The sequence below is a fragment of the Sinocyclocheilus grahami genome, unplaced genomic scaffold, assembly GCF_001515645.1.
Source record: "Sinocyclocheilus grahami isolate Dianchi unplaced genomic scaffold, SAMN03320097.WGS_v1.1 scaffold102.1, whole genome shotgun sequence".
Classification (NCBI taxonomy): Eukaryota; Metazoa; Chordata; class Actinopteri; order Cypriniformes; family Cyprinidae; genus Sinocyclocheilus; species Sinocyclocheilus grahami.
Genome location: NW_015505281.1, coordinates 2,317,885 through 2,337,727, shown reverse-complemented (window position 1 = coordinate 2,337,727; position 19,843 = coordinate 2,317,885). Strand labels below are relative to the sequence as shown.

The 19,843-nt window shown below is 37.5% G+C and overlaps 1 protein-coding gene across 1 annotated transcript in view; it reads left to right on the top strand.

Moving 5' to 3' along the window:
* aff2 (AF4/FMR2 family, member 2) overlaps positions 1 to 19,843 on the top strand; it is a 246,183-nt gene that overhangs the window by 70,378 nt on the left and 155,962 nt on the right. Inside the window, exon 3 of the mRNA XM_016276432.1 lies at positions 14,609 to 15,457. Within this exon, the coding sequence (XP_016131918.1) occupies positions 14,609 to 15,457 (849 nt within the window). The remainder of the gene's footprint in view (positions 1 to 14,608; positions 15,458 to 19,843) is intronic.

Here is a 19,843-nt window from a genome sequence, read left to right as displayed (position 1 = left end):
TGATTACAGTACTAAGCCGCTGCAATGGAGCAGCTCTAATGCTATTAAATTAAAGATGATGTACCATAGAGCAAAAAAACGAAGAGTGAAAGTAACAAAAACTTGTAAAATACATTTTAATGGGCATAATTAAGTATGAAAATAACCGAAGGATATAGTCAAACCAAAAATTATTCAGAGACCAGATATAATTTTTGATATTTTTTTACTAGTGGGTGCAGGACACTATAGTTCATTAATGAAAGTGAGGATAGCAAAATAAAGTATACTGTGATCAATCATACCCAAAAGTTCTTCATACAGTGGACTACCAGTAAAATTTATACAAATTTGGGTCCAAAAATTATTCAGACCGAGTCTGGGAAAAAACATTGTAGTTGAGGTTTGCATGAAGCTGGGTGACAGCATGCCCAGGAGACTACAGGCTGTCATTAAGGCTAAGGGCTGCCCGACTAAATATTGATAGTTGTGTAAATACTGTCATACTAACAGCTGTCTAATTTTTGGTTGATTGTAATCTATTACATACCTTTCTATCAAAGTTATCTGACATTATCAAGCTGAATTTGTTCTGACACAGTTTAACTCTGAGTTCTTGTCATATTTTATTACCATTTTCTAAACTATAGTGAATAAACTGTGATAATGTGAGAAATGTTGAAGGTGTCTGAATAAATTTTGGTTTGACTGTATCTATTTAATAAATTAAGTTAACCAACTAACATTATACATACTCTTTTGATTTCTGTACCCAATATTTAAAAAATGTACAAATGCAATGAAAATATTGGTATCGGTACTCTGTATCGGCAAGTACCAAAAATAAAAGTATCGGTATCGGGCGAGTACTGGAAAACGTGGTATCGGTGCATCCCTAATAATAATAATAATAATAATAATAATAATATTAATAATAATACAAATTAAAAAGTATGAATGTATTGCTTTAGAGAACAAAAATTAAACCAATACCACTTGTTTGCGGCACTGCAGTGCAAAAACCTAGTGACTGAGCCTTGAGAACACACCAGGAGTCTTGAGTTGAATTGTAATTCTTGTCAGCACAAACATGCCTCCTTTTTGTGTAAATTAGGCTTATTATAGATTTATTCACAAAACACAGTGCTATTTGCTTGATGCAATTAACGTCGCATTATTTGGAAAGCAGGGAGTAAAATGACTTCCATTGAAAAAAGATGTTTGTTTAAATTTTCTATTGATCATGGCAGTTATTCATCAAACGATGGAGAAAAGCGTTATAAACAGGCATTTATCCAGATGGGAGGTGTAGTGTTCACACTTTCAGCATTTTAAAGAGCTGATTCGGGTGATCGCAGTGGTGCTGGATTGTGTGCTCTGCTGCATCCTTCGTAATCTAGCACTGCAAGATGGGGAATTGTGCCGTGAAAATTGCATTCAGCACTAATTTTGTGGGCGCGTGTGCGCCGTTACCTGATTTGTGTAATTCCTTTAGTGAATCGGGCACAGAAACAACACAGACAGCACATGCAAATTAACAGCACAATAAATGGGCACAATTCATTCTTACTGAATTCCCCCATTGTCTCAGTTTACTAGTGCACTGGACAAGGAGTGAGCCATTTCTAGAGCTGTCCAGTGCACTGAAATGCTCATTCCCTAGAAATTCCCAGAATGCACCTTAAAAAAACAACAACAGTGAGCGTCAGTTGCTTTCTATGTTAACTTACCGGAAGTGTTGTCATGTCTATATGAATAAGCGTGTTTTCTTGTTGTTTTTGTTTTGTTTTTTTACATAATAATGTTTATTTTACATTTTAAAAAAATATGTAGATGGATCAATTAAAGATAGTTAAGTATATAATGTGTTTTATATATGTGCATACAGATTGCAGGTATTATTTATGCATTTATTTATATATTAAGTGTTATTTTAGTATTATTTATATACTGATATTGCATTTATTAATATTTTCTGGTTTGACTTTAATTTTAGTGTAACTGAGTAATTTTGTTATGTGCTACTGTTATTTTTATTAGTTTTTTTATTAATTCTACATCAAATTTTATTGAAGTTTTATTAACTTAGGACTTTAACTTGAAATTATTATTATTATTATTATTTTGTTTAATAGTTGAGTTTAAATTAAATTTAAAGTTTTTGTAAATGTATACATTTATACATATTTTTTTAATGTAATAGTTATATTTTTATTGGTAAATTTAAAATGTAAATTAAATTTTATTTTTCTTTATTTCAATTAATGAAAAAATATATATTTTAACAATAAAAACATTGCTATTTATTAATTTAATATTAATATAAATATACGTATATGCGCGGTATGAGAAAATGTACAAAAACCATTTGACCCTAAATAGAATATAATGAAAATTATATTAAACTGGAACAAACACTAAGTTATTATTATTATTATTATTTTATTTGACTCCAGGTTGTTAATAGTCTATGGCAAAAAAAAAAAGAGAAAGAGATTATAAAGAGAAATAAGGGAGGGGGGGCTCATTTGCATACGTCATTTGGTGTGATATTCTTATTTAATTCAATACAAATGCATATACATTTAACTAAGGCACATTTATTCTAAAATTTGGAGACACTGTACATGAGCAGTGTACAGGGAAAAAAAATGCACACTTGATAAATGGAGGCTCAAACCATTTCTGAGTGAGTTTGCATAGATAATGTAATTGTTCCTGGCCCACAGGAATGTGCTGTCCCAGCATTCCTCCCTGCAGCTGTGCGGTTGCATCACTCTCCTGAATGATGTGCTGTGCTTTGAACCTGACTCCATTCAGCGAGCCACACTGTGTCCTGTCAAATGTGAGAGGGATTTGGAGCTCAAAGCGGCCGCTGAAGCGGAGCACAATGAAGGATCCAGACAGGAGCTCTGTGAGAGCATCTTGCCGCCGAAGATGCTGTAGTGTTTGAAAGATTAACAAGAAAAGCTCTGCGTGAATATGAGTATGCCCTCAAAATGGGAACGAAAGTTTAAGGTGCCATATGTAATAAGGCATAAAAATACCGTAATATAGTTGCAGATATTTAGGAAATCTGCTAAGTTGACATCTTTAAAAAACAATGCTACAGCTTATTCTGCTTTGAAATGTGTGTTCCATGTCGGATTGTCTGTTTTGTTTTGGTCTGTTTGGCTCCGCCCACTGCCAATTTACCAACCCGATCTCATGGCAATTCATACATATTTTACAAGGTGGCTAATTCTTACGAATCCGTACAACCTCACTCATACAAATCCATATGTTTTTTGCGAAATCGTAAGTATTTTACGAGTTGCAAAATTCGTAAGAATTCGTACGACCTACACTTAACCCCGCCCCTAAGCCTAGCCATCACTGGGGTCTCGATAAATCAAACAAAATCGTACGAGTAAAGTAGTACGAATTTGCCACCTCATAAAATATGTACGAATTGGTCGTTAGATAGCATTGAATTTACCCAATAGTATTTTGACTCCCCGGGTTGCCAGTTAGCTGATAACAGAGCGTATTGCAGCCATGGAAGTGAACAAATGAACTGGGACAGAGATTGCGAATTCTACCCAACCTAAAAAGCCTCAGCGTCGATTTAAAAATCTCTATGAGCAAAGGCATAATAAAACACGGATAAATCAACTCGTCAACTTACAGTATTAGGCTTGTCGCCTTCCATTGTCAATTGTGCTCGTTCCTGTTGCGTATTCTCAATCTGGCAAACCACGTGAGAAAAAAAATACCAATACCAGTTTCAACCACTAGCTGCTAACCATACCTCTAAACATTTCCCTCCAAACGGTAACTGTAATTGCGCTAAATATTTAACAACCTTAGCATGTCGCAAGTCAATACGAACATTCCTCTTCTTGAGAGCTAGGACATGAGTGCTTCGTTTTTTATGCTCTTCGTGCTCTTTACCGCCCTCCACCCCCCGACCACTCATCTAAGGCTGCTATTAGCTAATCCCCCTAAATCCTGTTTAATGGAACTGTGCCGTTAACAGCTATTTGGGACTAATTTACTGGTTCCCAGATCGCTTGGCACCTTCAAAGCAGTTCCAGTGGTACTAGCGCCATAGCTCGAGTGCCCCTGACGCCCCCGGTGCTTGTTTCCCCATATCAACCCCACCCCCCCACCCCCAGTGTCCCTTCATGGCCTTTCGCTCCTGTTGGACATGCTTTCTCCGTGCAAGGCTGTTTTTAAAAGCGTACAGCCAGCCAAGGTCAGAAATCTGGAGTGACTCCAAGAGTTCGCTACCACCCCAGTCGCAGACAGACTTTTCTCTTCTTATTATTTTTTGCCCCAAGGCAAATATTCCCAAATTACCCTCTACCGCAAGCAACTTGCTGTGTCAAATGCACTAAATGGACGAATAGACATCTACCTGTGCATGTTCGCACAATGCCTTGTTTCTGTGTTTCTTTTACCTACCAGGTTGTTTTGTGGTTAGATCTGCATTGTGTAGAAAGGTTAGTACGTCTGAATCGAATAAAATCAGTCTAATGCTTGGTCTCAGGAGTGATTTGAAGTTGTTGTGCTCGAGTGTGTGTTTAGCTCGACTCAGTGGGATTTGTTGTTATGGCTGCCTTGTTTTTGCCACCAGGTTCACTTGGAGACAGTGTTTTTTTCTGTTGTTCCTAATTAAGGAGTGAATGCAGTACAAAAACACATTGAACTTCGTCATCATCAATTAAGTCTGCCTTTAATGCTTGTGTTCTTGTGGATGATTCATATTAAGAGATGCAACAACCTTTAAAGATGTTAAAGTCAATGTGAAACAGAACTTGCAACCAATTTTAGTTCTATAATGTGAGGCATTTCTGAATGAAAATGGAAATTCAACCAAAAAAAAAAAAAAGTAGGGTGAAGAATTGGTTGGATCATGAAAAGTGTTTGCAATGTATCAGATGGTTGGAGGGGGTTAAAAATAAAATCACATTAGCAAAAATTCAGTGAGCAAAAAAAAAAAAAGAAGGAAATAGTATAGATGTTTGAAAGAGAGCTTGTTGGTTGACACACTGACTTCACTGGACCAACTTGAACACAAGTGAAAGGAACTTTTCTGCCCTCATGCAGAACTCAAAAATTATGTGGATTCCTGTTGAAATTAATGGATTTTGCCAATTAAATTTTGCAGAGTGACAGTAAGTCAACTTAGTGACATTAGTCAGAAGGGAAAGTTGTTTTCTTCATTATGAAGACAGTCATTGAGCCTCATTCATTAATGCAGTACAAAAACACAATTAACTTTGTCATCATCAATCATGTCTGCTTTAATGCTTTTATTGTTATGTTCATATTAGAGGATGCAACAACCTTTGTAGACATTGAAGCCAATGTCAAACATAACGTGCATTCTTGATTTTATCCATCAGGAATTGATTAGATGATGAAAAGTTTTCAATTTTTTTCAATGAAATTTCATTAGCAAAAAACTTACATTGTCAACTGTAAAATTGTGTAGCTATTTAAAAACAAAACAAACGTCAGTTTTAAACCAAGCAGCTTTTTGACCAACTTGAACACAAACTAAATCTGTGTGAAAAACTTGTGCGAAACTCCAAATTGCACGTATTGAAATTACTGGATTTTGCCTGAAATTCTGCTGAGCAACGGTAAATGTGACTCATGAACTAATAATTTCATACTTTTTGCACAAAATATATGTCCCCATGCAAAATTCCTTAGGTTTATGAATCCAAATTATTCTAAATGAGGGAATCTTTAGATAATAAAAAAAAAAAAAAAAAAAAACATGGCCAAACCATAAGCATTTCCATGAATATTGCATTTGAAAACATTTGTGTGCTGTGTGGGTTTAGTTTTTGAGTGCTGCTGAGGTTTCTATGCTGTTTGACTGACATCTGGAGGTATTGCCACCTTCATTACCATCACAGTTGTTGGTTTTCTGGCCATGGGGCAAAAGCCCTGAGTGCTCGCAGCAGAGGAGCACAAGGCCCTTTTGTAAACACTGCCAATGTCTTGTCAAGGATAGACAACACACACACACACACTCGTGCATCATGTCAAACAACAGACTGCAGTCTATTTATAATTTAAAGTAGTTAAACTACAGTGTGTTAGATGTTGTACTTTTTTTTCTATATTAGTGTAATATGCTGAGTCAACTATAAGTAACTGTACATGCTAGATCTGGTCCTTCTTCATTTTATGAAGAAGTACAATAAGCAGAAAAACATATGTATAGTCTAGTTTTTTAATTATTATTATTGATAAATGCGAGGGAATTTCAATGACACAAAACTAAATTTGTTTTAATTAAATAGTTCTTATTTTATACTGTCTCTATAAAAGTGAATTGTTGATTCAACCAATTCCCTCAAAACACTGATATATTACATTTGGAACTGCATGCTAGCATACAACTCTAAATTTGAAATATATCTATGCTAGTATGTGGTTCCACATTCAGCAACTGTCTTTATGTTTCATTTACTGAATCATTACTCAACTGTTTCGTTCAAAGGCACTGATCATTCATTCAGGAATAAAACACTACTTTGAGATTGCATTGAGATTATATTATTTGAGCAGCATTAATAATACTACTACTATTGACTTTTTAGTAGGTTTTCAAACTGGTTTTCCAGACACTCCCTCATCTGGTCTACTAGTGATCCACCCCAAACTCACATAATTTGTTGAGTCAATAGTGGAAATTCCTTCAAAATATTTGAATGCAAGTGTTAGGATGTCATATAAAAATCCTGTGTTGATATACAAAAGTGTGAATAAAAATTCTAAAACGTTTATGAAAACAAAGGTTGAAAATCTGAAGTAGATTTGATTTGATATCCCCAAAAAAAATAGTATTGCCAATCTCTAGCCAATTTCAGGTTCATCACAGCTTCTTGTCTGCACCCTCTAAAACACAATTTATGACATTTAATAAAACAGTGGCTTCCCAGATGTCTACAACCTCCATTTATACTTAACGCCAGTTTTGCTGAAAGTGATGGCATGGAAATCGTAGATCATAACTTGGATGGAAACGTAGAAATTCCCAACTCAAATCAAGCCAATGCAAAACTACTGCATGATGAGATACTCATCATCAGTCATTTAATGTTCCTATCCAGCATGTCAGCCTAAAAGACGATTAATAGCTCCTAAACACATCTGATTCTTTTTCACGACTGAACTGATTGTTTATATTGAGGTTCTTGTTAACATCCATTAAGGGAAATTCTTTGAAATACTGAGAATTCGCTGGTGAAGCTGGAAAGCGTCAGCAATTGAGAGAGAAAACAAAGACTCTCATTGTGCGTGTGAATAGCCTGCGCCAGTGATAGCGCCCAAGTACCCAAATCTCTAGAACACAGTGTCTTTTTAATATGACCCCATTAAACTGCTGGTCCCACCTAAACAAACAAACCAACACACAGTTAGGACACAAACATTCACACAGACATGGACGCATATCTATCAAGAAGCCTATCTACAGTACTTTTCTCTTGATGAGGCTGTCCTCTGTTTTGCCTCTATGAAACTGTTCATGTGTTCATTTTGGCCTGATTTCACTCTGCCACAGGGCTGTATTTCACAGTTCAAAGAATTAAGTCAGTATGAGTCATTACAAGCATTTACCAAGACTTTGTGGAGTGTTTTAAAGAGGCAGCTGACACTGGAGCACTTAAGTATGTTTAAGTAGGTAATCTGTCCTTGTCTTAAGTAAAGAAGGCCACGAGGGGAAGAAGAATGCTTGCCTTTTTTCCCAAGATGCTCCTTCCGGGCAATTAAGTAATGGCCATTACAAAGTCTCTTGTATCCCTTAAAACTTCAGAGTACTGAAAATCACATTTGAAAAGTGAATAATGTCACTGAACCCCCTAATTGCTTACTAAAATACTTCAATCAAGGAATGATAGCATTTGTGATAATGCATGTTATGTTTCATTCTTAAAACTTTTAGTGTACATCAAAGTCAGCAGTGTTTTTTTTAGTATGATTGCTCTTGTGTATCAACTTTGCCTCCGGTTTTCTCTGAGATGAGGCCATTGTTGATATAACGGAAGTGTAACACAGTTCGTAATTCGGGAAGAAGGAGGCGGGAACCGGCGAACTTCCAAGTATGGGTCACCATACTTGGCCACATGTCACGTCACTTTATAGATCAAGGCTTTAAGTAAAGTGTTAACAAAAATGATTGTATGTGTATTGTGTAAAAATAAAAAAGTCCATCAAATAGCAAGGATTAATAGTTGAAAATGTGGTAATATTACAAAAAAATTAAAAAAAGAACCCTTTTCCAAAGTTCAACACAAACATTTTTGAATTGGAGAGAAGTAGTGTTAATCCTCCCTTAATAAAAATGTTAGAATTTTTAATAATTGTGTTTATTCTTTTTCTATCCATTTATTCAAAATTGTGTATAATTACATATAATTATAATCTGTGTTTAGTAGTTTTATCCTGAAAATGTATATACAAATGGAAATGGAAATTGTGTTGATTTTAATCTGTTGTCTTTGATACCATCAATGTTTTCCAAAAAAATAATTGTGTTTATTCTTTTTCTATCCATTTATTCAAAATTGTGTATAATTACATATAATTATAATCTGTGTTTAGTAGTTTTATCCTGAAAATGTATATAAAAATGGAAATGGAAATTGTGTTGATTTTAATCAGTTGTCTTTGATACCATCAATGTTTTCAAAAAAAAAAAAAAAGGTGACTCGTTTTGTTCACAAGCGTGTGTACAAACTTTTCCCCAATAAAAAAAAAACACTAAATTACGGCTTTGCTGGGATATAATATAAATACTAGCTACTGGCTAGTAATGAATGAATGAATGAAAATTGCATTCATTAAACTTTTTAAAGAGGAAAACCATATTTTTGTGATTCAGAAATGTCAATATAATACATCTCTGAATAACAACCATAGTTAATCAGGTTTTATTGCTGACATTAGTGCTCAGGCTTTATTAGGTTAGAGGTCAGTCTTGATGTTAGACTGAGAAGATCTAGAATCAGATCCTTTGTTGTGTGTAAGGTCACATGTTAACCGTCCAATGCATAATTCCATCACTGCTTTAATAGCCTTGCGTGCGCTATGCTGGCCGTGCATCATTTAACATTATTTGTTTATTGACTGTTTATGTTGTTGAAAGCCATAACAGATGCATTTGCATTTTAGAAGAGCTGCACTGTTATTAATGTAGCAAATACATGTGAAATGAAGGGAGAATGCTAATAGATTTATCTCTCTACTTTTGCTTCCTGGGATTAACGTAGCCTTTAATTGTATCAGTGGACAAAAGAAGCACACACACACATTTAGTTATTTATTGAGTACCTCTATATTCAGACTCTTTAAAATGAAAGTGCTGGTATGAGCCTTTGAATAAAGTATTAATAGACTTAAATACCATGACCAGGATTTTGAACTCAATTCTGTATTTTACAGGTAGCCAGTTCAACAAAACAAGGATGGGAGGGATATGTTCATATTTTCGTGTCCATGTCAGGAGTCTAGCAGCAGCATTCTGGACTAGTTGCAGCCGATCTAGAGATGACTTATTAATACCGCAGTAAAGCGAGTTGCAATAGTCTAGGCGGGAAAATATCAACGCATGAATGATTTTCTGAGCTCACCGCAAACGCACGATCACCCTTGAGCCTAGATCTAGTTCTGGGCACTGTTAGGAGTGCCAGATCACTGGATCTAAGTGATCTAGAGGGAGCATGTCTTACGAGGAGATCTGCAAGATAAGGTGGAGTGCGGTTATTAATAGACTTAAATACCATGACCAGGATTTTGAACTCAATTCTGTATTTTACAGGTAGCCAGTTCAACAAAACAAGGATGGGAGGGATATGTTCATATTTTCGTGTCCATGTCAGGAGTCTAGCAGCAGCATTCTGGACTAGTTGCAGCCGATCTAGAGATGACTTATTAATACCGCAGTAAAGCGAGTTGCAATAGTCTAGGCGGGAAAATATCAACGCATGAATGATTTTCTGAGTATCTGAAAAATTTAAAAACAGTTTAACTTTTGCGATTTGACGTAGATAAAAGAAGAAAGACCGAACCACAGAACTAATTTGTTTATCCATTTTAAGCTCATTGTCAATTTGGATGCCCAGATTTTTGACACACGATCTCATGTTTGGTTCAAACTTTTTTTGTTCTGTTTTAAGGACTGCCATAGCAGATACTGTCCCAAATAGAATGATTTCCGTCTTAGATTCATTAAGATGGAGAAAATTTGAGGACATCCACTTCGTGAGATCTTTAAGACCGGATGTCAGGGTTTCTAAAGCCTTTGCATTTCCTTTTGTAATTGGCATGTATATTTGTGTGTCGTCAGCGTAGCAATGCAACGCTATCCCATCTTTCGCAAGAATATCGCATAAAGGTATCATATTTAAAGATAATAAAGTTGGAGCTAAAATGGATCCCTGCGGAACTCCGCAAGCAAGATGCGCCGTGGAAGAAGCAAAATTATCAAGGTTAACTGAAAAAGAACGGTTAGTCAAATAAGATATAAACCATTTTAGAACGTTTCCCTGCAGACCGATACAGTGTTCTAAACAGGAAATAAGAATAGAGTGATTAATAGTATCAAACACTGCTGATAGATCGAGAACTATGAGAACCACAGAATCGCCAGAGTCGACTGATCGATAGATGTCATTAAAATACTTTAAGAAGAGCTGTTACGGTGCTGTGCTGGATTCTAAAGCCTGACTGAAATGTATTGAGAATAGAATTACTACTCATGAAGTCATGTAATTGTATAGAGACCACTTTTTCAAATAAAATTGCCATAAAAGGCAAATTTGAAATATGTCTAAAATTAGACAGTAAAGCGGGATCTAAATTCCCTTTTTTTAGTTGAGGTCTGACTGTTGCATGTTTTAACTGATCTGGTACAGTTCCGGTGCTAAGACATTTATTTATAAGAGACAGCAAACTAGGTCCAAGCGTCTTTACAATCTGTTTAAAAAAATGTGGAGGAATCGTATCATGCGGGGAAGCAGAAGGCTTTAAGTGATCTATGGAGGAAAGGGTAATAGGCTCAAACTCACTCCAGGTAGCTCGACAAATATGAGGTTCAATAAAAGTGCAAACTGAAGGTGAAATAGTCCTTGATAAGTTAGCTATTTTAGTAACAAAGTTACCAAGGAATTTTTCACATAGGTCTAAGGATATCTCTGTAAAGGTCTGATTAGGGGGGTTAAGAACACCGTTGATAGTAGCAAAAAGAACAGCAGGTTTATGCTGGCTTTTGGCAATAACATTCAAAAAATATTTATGCCTAGCTACTCTTACAGCTTTCTGATAATTAGCCAATGAATCTTTTAAGAGTTCGTAAGAAATCTGAAGCTTATCCTTTTTCCATTTTCTTTCAGCCCTCCTACAGATCTGACGAAGAGAGCGAATGTTACTATTATTAATCCATGGATGAGGGTTTGGTTTTATGGGTCTAGATATCAGAGGAGCAATCGAGTCCATAACATTTGAACAAATATTACTAAATATTGTTAAATGTTCTTCAGAATTTAACGAATGTAAAGGTGAATCAAGTGATGCTGACATGCTCGCATCCTCAAAAGCTGTAATAAAATTAGCATGGGCCATAGAATCTATCCTACGAAATTTGCGTGATGTTGGCAATGCATTGAAAGTTTCAATAGGGTCAGAAACATTAAAAAGAACAGGTTTGTGATCGGAAAAAGTAGTGTCATGTACCACAGTATCATTCACAGATAATCCATAACATAAAACCAAATCTAAAATATGGCCATTAGCATGTGTGGGAGCAGTGACTACTTGTTTAAAATCAAAAGAATGCACGAGACTTAGGAAGTCCTTAGATAGCAGGATTGAGTCACAACACACATGGATATTAAAATCCCCGAGTAGCAATAGCCTGTCATATTTTAGAACAATTGTCCCCAAAAAGTCCGCAAATTCATCCATAAAATTTTTGTTAAATTTTGGCGGGCGGTATATTAGGGCCACTGCCACTGGATTTGCAGCATTCATAAGAAACAATTGCAGTTCAAAGCTATTATAAACATCCGATGACAAAGCACAAATGTTACATTTCTTATTGAATATGGTCAGCAGTCCTCCCCCTTGCCCAGGAAGTCGGGGGGTATTTATATAACTGCAATAATTCGGCATTAGTTCTGAGAGGACACTGATATTACCCTTATTTAGCCAGGTCTCAGTCACATATTGTATATCCAGTTCATGTGAGACAAATAAGTAATTTATAATGAAGGTCTTGTTTACCAAGGATCTGGCGTTGGTCAGCATCAAATAAATCAACGGTACCTGATTTATCTGAGCTGGTTCCCGGCATAGAGGTTGTAGAAATGGTTGTAGAAATGTACGCCTCTGACATATGATTTGGATGAGATATACACAGCTGGGTCACGTGGAGTTGTATACGTGGTCGGATAGTACAACACTTTGGCAAAGTGGACAGAGTCAGCATGGCTGTATCCTCCTGTTAGTTGGCGTAAGCAAGGATGTTGCACGCGAACAACTTTCCAGAGGAGTTTGCATTTAATGGCAGTGCCACCTCACCTACCGCATTTCCTAGACCGTTTCCTTTTCGTAGGATCTCCATGCCACCGACGCAAGTAGGCCGGTATATCCGACAGAACCGGTAGAGAAGAGTAAACACAAGGGCTCTGTAGAGCAGTCAGAGTCCAGTCTTTGGTTAAGCTTTGGAGATTGAGGAGCGTCAGACGATCGTAGACTATTATGGGTCAACTGCCTTGGATTAAAAATATATAAAATAAGGACTAAAACAACTAGGTCCCGTGGGACATGTAGACGGCAAGCCACAAGCAAAGGTGCCATCTTGAAAAAGTAGCTTTTTTGAGTAACTGATTGAAATCATTGTACATATTCATTGATAATATTCACCTCTGCTGCTGCTTTCAATTCAAATAATTAACATCTGTTCATGAGGTACTCAAAAACTACTGATGTTTGAAATTGTTTCAGTCAAGACTGCTCCATATGTGCCGTATTTGATTTAGATTCTGGTTGAGATAAATATTAGGTCACACTTTAGTTTGGAGACCAATATAACTGTTAAAGGGATAGTTCACCCAAAAATGAAAATTTGATGTTTTTCTGCTTACCCCCAGGGCATCCAAGATGTAGGTGACTTTGTTTCTTCAGTAGAACACAAACGAAGATGTTTAACTCAAACCGTTGCAGTCTTTCAGTCTTATAATGGAAGTGAATGGGAATCACTGCTTTGAGAGTACAAAAAAACATACACAAACAAAACCAAATTAAGCCTTGTGATGATACATTGATGTGTAAAGACACGAAACGATTGGTCTGTGCAAGAAACTGAACAGTATTTATATAGTTTTTTACCTCTGATGCACTGCAATGTCTGAACTGTCCTTAGCGCGTCCTGAGGTCGTCCTGAGCGTGTCCTCGACAGCCGGTGCGTGACGCGTCTATCTACAATCTCAATTAGGAGTGTCAATGGTCTATTTGAGAGATAGGTGGCAGTAATGCACTTATAAGTCTGAGATCCGCCATAAAGCAAGAAGAAGAAGACGCGTCACGCGCCGGCTGTCGAGGACGCACTCAGGACAGTTCAGACATTACAGTGCATCAGAGGTAAAAAAATATATAAATACTGTTCAGTTTCTTGGACAGACTGATCGTTTCGTGTCTTTACACATCAATGTATCGTCACGAGCCGGGAATCAAAGCTGTGATTCCCATTCACTTCCATTATGAGACTGACAGACTTCAACGGTTTGAGTTAAAAATCTTCATTTGTGTTCTACTGAAGAAACAAAGTCACCTACATCTTGGATTCCCGGGGGGCAAGCAGATAAACATCAAATGTTCATTTTTGGGTGAACTATCCCATTAACTAACTATTAACTATGACATTTGCCTCAATAAACTCCTAATTTGCTGCTTATTAATAGTTAGGAAGGTAGTTGTTAAGTTTAGGTATGAGGTAGAATTACGGGAACTAAAATATGGTCATGCAGAATAAGGCATTAACATGTGTTTAATAAGTAATAAACAGACAATATGCTAGTAATATGCATGCTAATAAACAACTAGCTAATAGTGAGAATTGGTCCCTAAACTAAAGTGTTACCGCAAAAATATTTTTTTCATAATCATGTTTGTCTTGCTTTCCAGTAAAATATACTCTTGAAATTAGATAAAAGTACTTATTTTTAAATATATTTGCTGCTTATTAATAGTTAGTAAGGTAGTTGTTAAGTTTAGGTATGGGGTAGGATTTAGGGATATACAAATATGGTCATACTAATAAACAGTCAGTATGCTTGTAATATGCATGCTATTAAGCAACTAGTTAATAGTAAGAATTTGTCCCTAAACTAAAGTGTTGCCGAATATCATTAATAAATGTCTTTAAGTTTTGTCTGTTTCTCACACAAAACTATTAATTAAAAAATAAATATAGTGCTCAAATCGTATAAACCAGCTTTTTGAATGTAAATTTTGCGGCAAACTGTTCAAAGTAAAAGTAAAGTAAAATACCTTTGTTAGGAAAATGGCTGCATTTTTTTATTATTATAAAGAGGTTTAAAATATATATATATATTTTTTTTTTCAGACTAACAAAGGAGATGCCCTGGCCAACCGGGTCCAAAACACTCTTGGAAATTATGATGAAATGAAGGAGCTCCTGACTAGCCATTCCAACCAGAGTCACCTTGTGGGCATTCCTAAGAACTCTGTTCCCCAGACTCCAGTGGAGAAACCCGACCAGCCAGACTTTTTCCCTGAGGCTCAACGGAGCCGAACAGCTCCCTCCCAACCTGGAAGTCACAGCACCTCCATGCCCCCACCCCCTGCCAACACCATGCCGGGCTCTAGCGTTGTACATGGACATCAATGCAAAAAGTCTCGCTCTTCAGACTGGTCCCGAGGGGGTCACGGTTCAAGTGGCGCCCAGACCGCTCAAACGGTCAGCCGGGGGAAGCACTCCAGTCATGAGCAGACCTCTAGTAGACATGATCAGGACCAAGAGGACTCGAGTCCCAGTCCTAGCGGACCTACAACTTCGTCACACTCCAACAGAAAGCAGGCTCAGTCTGACAAAGGACCAGCGACAGCTGAGCTTGGCATTGGAAAGTCTCCCACCGAGCAGGACTTGTGCTCCCATGGCTCGAACTCGCCAGTGGCCTCTACATCCCTGCTCCCTAGTGGCCTCTTGACGCCAACTTTCCCCCAAGGCCTCCACTGCAAGCCCAGCAGCGCTGTGCAGCAGAAACCCACTGCCTACGTCAGGCCCATGGACGGCCAAGACCAGGTCCCAAATGATTCCCCAGAGCTCAAACCCCCTGTGGAGCTGGTGGAAGGGTACAACAGTGTGCCATTCGGAGGTCTGCTGGATACCAAAAGCAGCATGGCTGGGACCAAGGGCAAAATTCCTAAGCTGACACTGCCACAATCTGGAGAGGTGAGTGTGACTGTTTTTCGTCTTAGTCAAAGGGCAGGCTTCCTGCAGATGTTGTAAACATTTGCTCTCGTTTGGATGCAGCGGTAGTTGGACAGGAACAGTTGGCAGATAGGCTTGGCTCTGTTGACTTTCCCCTGGCTAGGTCTGTTTTGCATTGAAACCTGGCAGAACGAAGGGTTGACATAATGGAGTGCTTCATTAATAATCAGCTAATGAACGTCAGGCTTTCCTGTGAACCTACCTACTCTGCAATGAACTCTTCTTGCTGGCATGTTTAAAGATTACTTTTTTGTAGCTTGAATGGAGGGAAATTCTGACCTCAGCGATTTGCCGTGTTCAGATTGCTGAAGTAAGTTGATATTGGCTTTCCTTTGAGAGGAGAAGAAATTCTAGAGTTAAAACTGTTCGAAGATCTGTGTGATTGAACGAAGTAGAACAACATGGGTCAATTTTATAATTATATTTCCCAGTTATATCCAATGCTTTGAAATGTTGACATTTCAGAATCAGAACAATACTTTTGAGGGGAATAATGCACCTCTTGCTTTAGTCATTGTATGTGTTTTCCCAAACATGCCCCAATTGTATGGTATAAGGGTTGAAGAATGATCAAACTTGTCATCATTGCCTGGGCTATAGTTTATGTGCATAGATGTATAATTACAATGAACAAATGGCTTTCTTTTTTGGAACTTTTGCTATACTTTTTTATCTTCAGTAAATACTGTTTCTAGAAATGTTGAGTGGTCTTCTTTAATGCCGTTGTGAGCTGCAGATGTGTCTTTCTCTAGGATATAATAGTTCTTCACAGAGAAAGGAAGTGTGAATGTTTTTTATTTTTTTATGGCTTTTATTTGAATGCCAAATAATTATTTTCTTAGTTCCTAGTCCCTGTAAAAGGTTGCCAACTAGATATGGTCTGTTTTCAGTTAGATGACTATTTCACCTTTACCCTGGGTAGCATCTCAAGAGTCATGTTCCAAAAACACCTCGGAAGAACCTCCATGTCTTGAACATGTAGACACATACACATTTCTTAGCAATGCAGGGGCCCATGCGTTCTGAATTAACCCTCCGCAGGTTAAGACATGGGAGCTTTATCACCGGCAATGTTAACTTATTCCCTTCTGTGAGGTTGACACTTAGAGTGGAGTTCAGTTGACCTCTCTCGGGTCGTGATACATGAGCCACGCTGAAGCCATTTACAGGCTATCCAGTGCCATCACTTCCTCTGAATGGCTGCCAGCAGGGGGATTTGATCCCACGGCATTCTGTAGAGAGAAATGACTGCAGTTGAAGGCTCAGCATGGCCCTTTAGGACAGGGAATACCATAATTTAGGATTTAGCCAATAGGTGGTCTTAGATTAAAGATAATAGATTGTGCCGGGCTAATAGTTCTGTTATTATGCTTCAGGCTCAAGTTTGGCTCTATAAAAAACCAGCAGCAACTAATGAATTCCTTCACTTTGAGTTGGTATCTTGTGAGACATAATTTTCCTGTATTTCCAGCACCGGGGTTTGAAAAATAGCCTTGTATCGATGCCTTGAGCTTGTTTGAGCAGTAGGTTGAAATTCCTATCGCTCTTACATGCGGGCTTAATCCACATAAAGCAAACAAACCAAATAAGATAAGGTGCGGTAAACAAGAGTGGCATATGATTGAACAGGTTGACTCGCTGCTATCCAACCATGGTGAGGCAGCCAGCTGTTCTTCTTTTTTTTCTATGGGGAACTCGACGGCCATCGGGCTGCAAATTGCACTATTGCCCATCTTGAAGCATATGGTGCGTTCGCGCAGTACAGTTAAGCATGTGGCAAGAGTGAAAACCTAGGGAATTTTAATTGCTCTGAGAGTGCCCTCATACCGGTCAGCTTGCAGGAAAATGGAGATGGATGTTGTTATTGCAAAGAGGGGCAGGCATAGAGAGAGAAGACCCCCTGTAGGGTGGGCCCCAGCTGGGCCTACGTCATCTTTCCCTACCCCTCCTTCTGACAGATGAGTCACTGCCTGAAAGTGAAAAGAGAGAGATGCAAACGGAACAAAAAATAAAATAAATGGAGAAAAAGCAGAGAGTTATGAAAACAGGGCTAGTAGGATTGAAATAGAATACAAGAGAGTGCGCGCAGAGCCGCTCTTATAAGATGGCTCTCGGGAGAAAAGACAACATCTTCAAGGACATTGATTAGATTCTTTTTTTCCACCCTGCCTTGCGTAGCTTTAGTTTGTTAAAAGGAGTGGATTCTGTAGAAGCGGCTCTCATGGGATTCACCTGTACTCTGTTGTGCTTGCTACTTATTATTCTGTAGCTCTTCAGGCTTATTTATCCAGGTTCGCTCTGGCTGAGGTGTTGAATTGTGTGAAAGCCTTTCCTGATTGTATATCCTCCCAGGTTTTCTTTGTTGTCACATGAGCGGATGGTATTTTATTGTGCTCAAAAATTGGCAGAATGCTCTTTGGTTGCTTAAATCTTTTTTTGAAATAGGAAATATTGTCAGTGGTAATGGTGCGACTAACGTACAAATCTTTCTTCTAAGCTGATTCTTTGTGATGATTCAGGCAAAACAAAACTGTGAAGAGGATGACATATTGGAAGCAAAATAATGCAACATTTGAGAGTTAATGCATCGCATATTCAAAACTGTAGTCATACAAAAAGCAGCATTCAACAACATATTTACTTCACTAAAAACAAATTAAATTAATAAATTAATCATTTGTTTTTATCTAGTTCATATCTGAACATACCAATTTGCTGAACTGCATCAGACTTTTCAGTACTAATTGTCAATAACAGTTTCAAAGTTTATGAATGCAAACTAATCTTTCAGTTGAAGTGCCATGCATTGAAGAACTGGTCACAGTAACATGAGGAATCTGTATTATTAAGAATACAATTTAGTCAATTTTGACTCCATGTTTCCTTAAATGCACAGTTTTATTTGAAAACAGTGATAAAAACTGTATTTAAATATTTAATTCACTGAAAAAAAAAATAAAAAGAAAAGAGATAATAAAATATTGATTCAGGACGAATTTTTATCAATTTAATTGAAACAAATCATTAGCCAGTACACTAAAATGAATCAGACTTCTCAGCATTAATTGTCAGAGTCATAATAACTACCTTAATTGTAATATCTTCAGACTGCCATGCTGAAAGAGTAACTCCTAAAACTGCCATCCTTTGGCTTGAAAAGCAGAAGCTTGTTCCCCTTGATAGGCATGAAATGTTCCCTTGCACCACCCCACCACAAAATACTTTGACAGGTTGAGCGCTCAGCAGAGTGATAAGATTGTGCTAAATGGCTTTGGAAGCATTCTGTTATCACCTGGTGTATTGATTAGTGTCTAGCGTTGTGCTGCTTGCTGTGAAGGAGCAGCTTCTTCTTCTTTTTTTTTTTCTTTGGTCGGTGTATGAGACATCGACAGACAGATACGACTATTGATCCATCTAAAAACAGTTATTGCACCCAGTATTACCCAGTCTTTATGTGACTAATAGCTTTATCACTAGCTCCTTGAAGTGCAGATTTGACAAGACAATAATACCGGTGAAGACATTCTGCCGCTGCATGCTGGGCTATATAAAATGATGCTTCATACATGCTGAGAGAGCATGCTAATATTTTTGTTGATCTGTTTGTTATTTTTATTCAGTCATTTCAATGTATTTTATGATATTTTATATAAGCTATTACAGTGACAGTTAATTATATTTTGTAATAAAGTAAATTACTGTAATTACTTCGACATAGAATTACACACAGATAATACCAGCTGTCATGTCAACTCATTTTGAATTTTGTAATCTTTTTCTGTGGTGTTTTTTGGCCTGGGAGACACAGAGAATCATCTTCTTTTCAAAAGTATTCCTGGCCTGTTCTATGACTATATATAGCAGTACCTGAAAGCAATCTCCGTGGGCAGCAGAGGTGAATGATGTCATGGCGTTAAGGGCTGGAGTCTAGGCCGGGAGTCTGGCAGAGGAGTTCTCATCAAGCCGCAGTCTCCCTTCTGATTGCTCTTTGTGATCAGATATAATGGAGAAGCCAACATCTGCTGCATATCAATGCGGTCCCAGTGTTTTCCCGGCCTTGTTGATCCCAGATCAGAGCAGAGTGATTGCACGATCACAGTAAGATCACAGGAAAATCTCAGCTGTTGATAATGTAGCTTTGTACATTAGCATTTCGTTTCCAAATCCTCATTGGCTTCTGTAAACCTTTGACGTTAAAGGTGAGGTTTCAGTAAACTGCATAATAACTGTTTCCACGCAAGTTTCCAGAGCTGCTCATCTTCCATTGGTTGAATCAAACAGCCCTAAACGCACACCATTGGTTGAGCCAGTGTTGCCGGGTCAGGATGATCAAATAAACAGAGCAAT